Raw genomic sequence first — 7,988 nt, 5'->3', positions numbered from 1 at the left:
AGTTCACACGAAATGAAGACTTTCAGACGAAATGACTGATTTCGTGCGAAATAGTCAAACGAAATACCAACTTGATGCCGCAATAAACTAATTTCATACGAAATAGCTTATTTTGTACGAAATGACAGAACTTTCAAGCGAAATGAGAATGTTGTTTCGTACGAAATGAACTTTTGATGTAGTTTCAAACGAAATAGTGTTTTCGTGCGAAATGAACTTGTTATTTCGTGTGAAATGAATGAAACTGAGTGATTTCGTGCGAAATGCTGCTGATGTCATCATCTCGGCCATGTTTTTGTCAAATTGATCAGGTTTTAATCCGTTTTAAGATATGATTCTTTCAAGGCTTTGTTAAAACATAGTTTCGCATATAATATGAGAAAATCAAGCCATATTGACCGTGAAAACTTGTTAATTTTGAAAAAGAAGGTGTAGAAATCAAAATTTGTAGCTAAATCGGTAAGAACTCTTCCTCCTGAGCTCTGATCCCACTTGTAGGATTGTTTTCTGACCCAAACGAGTCGATCAGAAGAGTTTTTGCTCAATACGAGAGGCGGAAACAAACGTATTAAGCTGATTCAGCTTCCAATTCACTTTAAATGTCTTTTTGATTGATATAACAAAGATTTACAGCGAGTAGACACTTCGGCAGCAGTTCGACACTGAAACCGGAAAGTTACAAATGAGATGGCACAACCTACTATTTATAGGCAAGGGTATTTCGCACGAAATGGCCCAAGCGAAATAGCCAGTCTATTTCGTGCGAAATAGTCCTAAGCACATATTTCTCGTATTTCGTGCCCTGATCTCAACAATCTAATACAAGACTTGATACAGGACGAAGTCGACAGACATATGCACCAACAAGATTTATGGGTGTTGAAGATTTGGAAGTGAAAGAGTGGCCTTGTATTTATAGAGTGAAGGTGACACGTTGGTGCAGATGCGCACTCGAACGAACTGGGCCAGGCCCATTCGCACGAATGTGCCAGGCCCAAGGGCCCAATGTTCAATTTTTGCTTAATTCGACGATTTTAACCGTTTTAGGCGTATAAGTCCAATGTATAAGTGTTGTGCATAAATAAAGGAATGTATAAATGTATTTTGCATGTATAATAAGTATGAATACGCATTAATTTGCATGTAAAAGGTATCAAGTATGTATGTAACATGAATAGTCGACAAGTATTTATGAATAAAGTATAATACAAGCATATAAAAGATAAGATTTTCATTATGATTCAAGTCTCGGATTACAACGTACGAAATGAAAATACGAATATAAAGGAATACAAGTTTCCATAAATGAAAAGTACAATAAACTTGCTCAATAAGGAAAGTTACAAAAAGCGAGGCGTTACATAACTGAACCGATATCATGTGAAACTTCAGTAGCATATATGGTATCTTTTTTTATACAGTGAACTACAACGAGTATGAATACCCTATTGGTACAGTGACGAACCCAACTTATACCGTTTGTTCTTTACCTTGACGAATTGAACTAACACCGTGTGAACAACTTCAATAGTAATATAAAGTATTTTTTGTATCATAAACTATAGCGAGTATCGGTAACACGTCAATTCCAATCAAACAACATTGGTACCGACATCGGTACCATTGGAATCAATATTGATATTCGTTTCGGAAACCATTACTGAAATTTGTTTTTTATGTTTTCGATTGATGTAAAATGTGTGTCTATGTCCTTTTTGGCTTACAATAACTTTATTTTTGGGTTTTGCCTTCAATTGTTATACCGAGTGCCAATGTCCTACCGATACCGTAATAAATCAAACTGAGACTATCTGATTTCCCGCCGCAACGCGCGAGAGAATTCAACTAGTATAAATAAAAAGAAAGCCAAACCAAATTCATTTAAAACCGAACCGTCTTGAGCTTTTAGTTAGGGTTTTGATTTGAACCCTAACCAATATAAAAAAGGGTCGTATTATTGACACACATTGGGAAATTAAATCGACATCTTCAATACGCATCCCTATACGATGCGTATTAAGGTTGGTTTAAACTTCTAGGTCGGTAATGGCATATGCAATGCGTATTGAACGTGTCTATTTAATCTTTTAATTTTGCAAGGTAGCTTTCTCTCACGCCCGAATAATTTTGTTTGGGTTTTGATTTGAACCCTAACCCTTGTGTTGCAAATTCTCCATAACCAGAGTCCTCCTCCCCCTTTGTTGGTCTCTTGAGAAAGAAAGCAGTGATGGATTTTCAAGTGGTGGTACTGGCTGGAGGCACTTCCACGAAGCTCGCCCCTCTTGTTTCCAAGGTTTTAATAATGAAAGCTTCGCTCGGTTCGGTTGTATTCATATGCGTCATGACTTACTTGTATTAATATATCTGAAAACCTAACCTGCAGGATGTTCCCAAATCGCTGCTCCCGGTGGCCAATCGTCCAGTTCTCTCGTATGTTTTGGACCTGTTGGAGCAGAGTAATATCAAAGATCTCATTGTTGTAAGGATCTTTTCTCACTTTCTTTCTGCTTCTTTATCTCTTTTGCTTCTTTCAAAGGGGGGCTTTGTCCCATGAAAAGCTCTTCTTGGTAGTAGTTACAGAAGCCTGTGCCCATGTAGCCTTAGGTAGTGTGTAAGAAACATAGTATGTATAACTGAAATACCTATCTTCTAAGTAGTTAATGCGGTATAATATCGGATATCGGTCAAGGACCGATATTTGAGATATCGGTTATCGTGGTGGGATATCGGTAATTTTAATATCATGATAAATTTATATATATAGCAATTAACAATTGTAATAAGTAAGAACTGACTAAGACTTAAAACACTGACATTTAACAGTAACAACTAACAATTAAGATTTAAAACACTAATAGCAGCAATAAGAAGAAAAATGAACGGTAGAAATAAGAAGAATGGTACTGAGATCGGAAAATCGGTGATTTATCGATCAAATATCGGTCCTATATTGGTCAAATATCGGACAATATCGCTGATATTATCGGTCTAGATATTCTGACCAGTATTTTTTACCGCTATCTCGGCAGGGGACAGATAACCGATATATCACGGATATATCGGTTGATATATCGGGATCGGGATATTAACTACATAGCCTATCTTAAAAGGTCATAACAAAATTATCATTCTTAAAAGGTCATGAAGAAGAAGAAGAAGTATGGTTCAGACAATCTTAAACTTTTTATATGATGTTTTGGGGCACAGGTTGTTGAAGGAGAAGATACCGAGGGTCTTGTTGAAAACTGGATATCTGAGGCATATGTTGATCGTTTACATGTTCAGGTAAATCTGGCTTAACAGTCCCTTTATCTTCTGTGTTGGAAAAACCCATCTAGTTCTAGTTGAGGTTTTGAAAATTGAGTTTTCCTGTAGGACATTGCATGCTTTAATAGTTAGAATTCATGTATTTGTTTTCGTTATATAAATGGTGGTAAGAGGGATCTAGTGCCACTATACTGATATCCTCTGCCAAAAGCATGTGAAAGTTCTGTTAAAACCAGACGTAGGCAAGGTTTAAAAGAACGGAAACGAGTTTCGAGGCGTTTTCCCTTCGCCTCACGAGGCGTAAGCCTCGAGGCGAAACGAGGCGTAAGGCCGAGGCGGTATTAATAAATAAGTATAAAAATTATACATATTATAAAAATAATAATACTAACTAATTTCATCATCAGATTCATCAAAATCATCAAAAACATGCATAAAAAAGACATGAAATCCTTGAAATTGACACGAAAAGTCAAAAACATCAAAAACAACTATGGAAATCCCGTGAGGCACACCTGAGGCGCAGCCTTTCTTAGCGCCTCAGCCCCTCTGAGGCGCATATGCAATAAAAACCCCATGAGGCGCGCCTCAGACTCGTTTTTCTTTCATGTAAGAAAGGAAGCAAAGGTCATTGGATGGTATTTTATTGAAAATTGAGCTAAGCTCAGCATTTATAGGTTGCTTCTGTGGGGGAAGAAGTTGGAACCGCTGGTGCCCTGCGCGCAATCGCTCATCATTTAACCGCTTCCGACATCCTGGTTGGTTGGACAGTCTCATCATGGTAAATTCTGTTTTGTTACTAGAGTACTAAATTTATCATGCGTAGGTTGTGAGTGGCGATCTAGTTTGTGACATATCGCCTGGAGCAGTGGCCGCTGCTCATAGACGGCATGATGCGGCAGTAACTGCATTGTTCTGTGCTGCACCGATCAGTGGGCCCACAGAGTCGGGTACCTCCAGTGGAAAGGACAAGACAAAGAAACCAGTACGCCATAATATTGTCGGCCTGGACCTAACCCAACAATTTCTTCTATACATAGCAGCTGGTTCGATCTTTATATATTATATTTTTCAGTTGTATAAATTACGCTTATCTATTAACACGTGATTTTTTAGGTATGGAAGTTGAGAAAGATATTAAAGTTCAAAAGAGCATCCTTCGTGCTGTAGGGAAGGTAAACGTTACGTGCACAGAATAAATCAAAACTTGTGTGATATCACAATAGTTCTCACTTGGTGTCGTTTTCTTGACACATGTAGATGGAAATTCATGCTGATTTAATGGATGCCCATTTATATGCATTCAAAAGGTCTGGATTCTAGATATTTTTTGATTTGATGGTTTTACTAAATTAGGGGTGTAAAAGAGCCGTAAGCTCGAGCTCGAGCTTAGCTCCTTTATGTTTTGTTTATATACATTTATAATTATAGTTTTTTATTATTAAATAATATATATTGTTGAGTAATTTATATCATATAACAATAATTATTATGTAAATATAGATTTAATATATCATATAAAAATATATAAATAGTAGGCTTGTTTAGGCTCGCGAGTAGGGCTGCAAACGAACCGAACGAACACGAACAAGACCTTGTTCGTGTTCGTTTGTTCAGAAATATACGTGTTCGCGAATTGTTCACGAACACTTATCGAACGAGATTTTATGTTCGTGTTTGTTTGTTTGTTAAGGAAATGAACTTGTTCGTGTTCGTTTGTTAATTTTAGACAACAGACAAAAAAGGAACGTTGACGAACACAAAAGAGCACAAACTAGTGTTCATGAACACAAATGGAAACAAACGAACACAAACAATTGTTCATGAAAAAATATATAATACACTGACACTTATTGGATATTTAATTTGTCGGATTTTTGAAGTATTTAAATAAATATAAAAACTAAAAACACTAATGAACTATCAAATACGTTACCGAACGTTCACGAACATAAACGAACGAACACGACCTCTGTTCATGTTTGCTCATTTAACTAAACAAACGGAATTTCTAGTTTGTGTTCGCTTGTTTAATAAACGAACGAACACAAACAAACTTCCCGCCGAATGGTTCACGGACTGTTCGCCGAACGTTTGGTTCGTTTGCAGACCTACTCGCGAGCCTACTTGATCTCGATAAGAAGCTCTACAAACTTATTTTTAATATCGGACTCAGGCTCGTTTAAGCTTGGATGGATCATTTCGAGCTTTTATCGAGTAGTTCACTAGCGACTTGGCTCGGTTACACCCCTATAATAAATTGATCTATTACAATTTCTATTTCCTACACTTTAAATATCTTTTTTTGTAGGTCTGTTCTTCAGCAAGTTCTTAATCAAAAGCAAACTTTTAGAAGCTTAAAGCAGGATGTGCTGCCTTATCTTGTTAAAAGTCAGCTGGTTGGTTTGTTAAGACTCCACACGTCTTTTATTTCTTCATTTTATTAGCATTATTATGTAACATCTTCTATTGCTTAATGAATCAGAGGTCTGAAATATTATTGAATGGAGTACAAGCTGCAGAAAACGGGAACGAGGATAATTATAATATGGATAAAGTAATGCTGTCTCAGCTGCTGGCTAATGCGTCTACACCGAGTTTTCATGAAGTGTACGCTTTGGGTCCTAACGGGTTTTCCCCGGCTGAGAGAAAAACCCATAAATGTTGTGTTTATATTGCCAACAAGACCAAATATTGTGCAAGACTAAATTCCATTCAAGCGTATAGTGACGTTAACCGAGATGTGAGTTTCGTTTTCTTTTCTTTTCTTTTCTTTTTAGTGTAAGGTTGCTGCTGAGGTTTGACTGTTGAGCATGTCGTCGTCAGGTGATAGGAGATGCAAGTCACCTATCGGGATGTACATTCTCTGTGCACAACAATGTTATTCATCCATCTGCTGTTCTCGGCTCCAAAACCACAGTAAGTTATCTTCCTTCAAGACTGTGTATTGGTCTAGATGTTAAGCCCCGTTTGCTATCCTGGACTATTTAAGATTCTAAGTAGTTAATGCGGTAGGTCAAGGACTGATATTTGAGATATCGGTTATCGTGATGGGATATCGGTAATTTTAATATCATGCTAAATTTATATATGTAGCAATTTAACACTAACAATTGTAACAAGTAAGAACTGACTAAGACTTAAAACACTAACATTTAACAGTAACAACTAACAATTAAGACTTAAAACACTAAAGCAGCAATAAGAAGAAAAATGAACAGTAGAAATAAGAATAATGGTATTGATATCGGGAAAATCGGTGATCTATCGATCAAATATCGGTCCTATATCGGTCAAATATCGGACAATATCCCTGATATTATTGGTACCGATATTCTGACCAATATTTTGTACCGCTATCTCGGCTGGGGACCGATAACCGATATATCACTGATATATCGGTTGATATATCGGGATATTAACTACATAGTTAAGATTTTCTTTCACGTGGGAACTTTTTCTGATTTACCAATAGGGGACACTGCTCTTCTTTAACGAACAAAGTAGACTCAAACTAACAACCTAAAGTTTGCAAGATAAAGTTGCATGTAAAAAGATCAAGATTGTAATTGGTGGGGTGTGTAGTATGTGACCTTAAAATACATTGTTAAAACAAATACTGTATTACCCTTAAGAAAAAGTACCATTGCGATTGGATCCTTGTAGAGATTTTAGAAGGGTAAATCATATAGCGAAGGGATGGATGGGTTGGCTGACATGTAAACTCTTTTTAATCTTTTTTTATTTTTATATAAATAAATAAAGAAATTGTTACATACGGTTACAAAACTATATTTAAACCTTCAATAAATTAAGGGGTAAGCGTGTTTCTTTCTTGTTTATTAATATTTTTTGATTTTAATATAGGTTGGACCACAATGCATGCTGGGGGAAGGCTCACAAATGGGTGACAAATGCAGCGTTAAGCGATCTGTTATCGGCCGTCATTGTCGGATAGGATCCAATGTGAAGGTGTGTTATATGTTTTCCTTTTTGTATAGATGAGTACTGTCAATACCATAACTACACACTTCACATGGCCTGTTTTTGTTTGTAGATTGTGAATTCAGTCATCATGAACCATGTTACCATTGGAGACGGGTGTTCTATACAAGGAACAATCATTTCCAGTAACGTACAACTCCAAGAGCGTGCTCTACTTAGGGATTGTCAGATTGGTGCTGGTTATGTGGTTGCTGCTGGCAGTGAGCACAAAGGGGAATTACTAAGGAAATAGAAAACAACCCCGTCTTTATCTTTTGGTAAGGTTCGGTTCGGTTCGCTTTTGAAATCACACTTTCCTTTTGTATGAGGAAATCTCAGTTTCTGGTGAAATTAATTTTTAGGCCATGTAGAGTGCAAGTGGAATTTTGTGTCATTTGGTGGTACATTATTCTTTTTTCAGTTAAACTTATTGCCTTCCCTTCCCTGCCTGTCAATGGTCCTGTTAGGGTTACCGTGCAATTACCCTTTTTTTAATGTGGTTGAACCTTTTCCATTTGGTATACGTGTCAATGAAAGACAACAATATTGATAATCGGCGAGTGAAACGATTTAGGAGATTGCATCTATAGATATAGATTTTGTCCACCTTACAAACTTTGTCCCACTTCGTGTTTGTACTATTATTATTTTAATACATAACCAAGGACATATTGATGTTGCGGTCGTGGGTTAATTAAAGGAAAGTATTTTTAATTGAAGAGTAAATTTTCATTTTG

The 7,988-nt window shown here is 36.6% G+C and overlaps 1 protein-coding gene across 1 annotated transcript; it reads left to right on the top strand.

Annotated features, from left to right (window-relative positions):
* Nucleotides 1-2,093: 2,093 nt before the first annotated feature.
* LOC110898485 (translation initiation factor eIF-2B subunit gamma) lies at nt 2,094-7,765 on the top strand. Its single transcript, XM_022145275.2, has 12 exons — nt 2,094-2,293; nt 2,384-2,479; nt 3,208-3,285; nt 3,945-4,025; nt 4,094-4,313; nt 4,384-4,442; nt 4,528-4,577; nt 5,579-5,666; nt 5,753-6,010; nt 6,094-6,186; nt 7,135-7,239; nt 7,325-7,765. Exons 1-12 carry the CDS (start codon nt 2,228-2,230, stop codon nt 7,502-7,504), a joined length of 1,374 nt encoding a protein of 457 aa, XP_022000967.1. The 5' UTR covers nt 2,094-2,227; the 3' UTR covers nt 7,505-7,765.
* The last annotated feature ends 223 nt before the right edge of the window (nt 7,766-7,988 follow it).

The sequence above is a fragment of the Helianthus annuus genome, chromosome 13 (assembly GCF_002127325.2).
Source record: "Helianthus annuus cultivar XRQ/B chromosome 13, HanXRQr2.0-SUNRISE, whole genome shotgun sequence".
Classification (NCBI taxonomy): Eukaryota; Viridiplantae; Streptophyta; class Magnoliopsida; order Asterales; family Asteraceae; genus Helianthus; species Helianthus annuus.
Note: the sequence above shows the minus strand (reverse complement) of the source record. Positions and strands in the feature narration are given on the sequence as shown.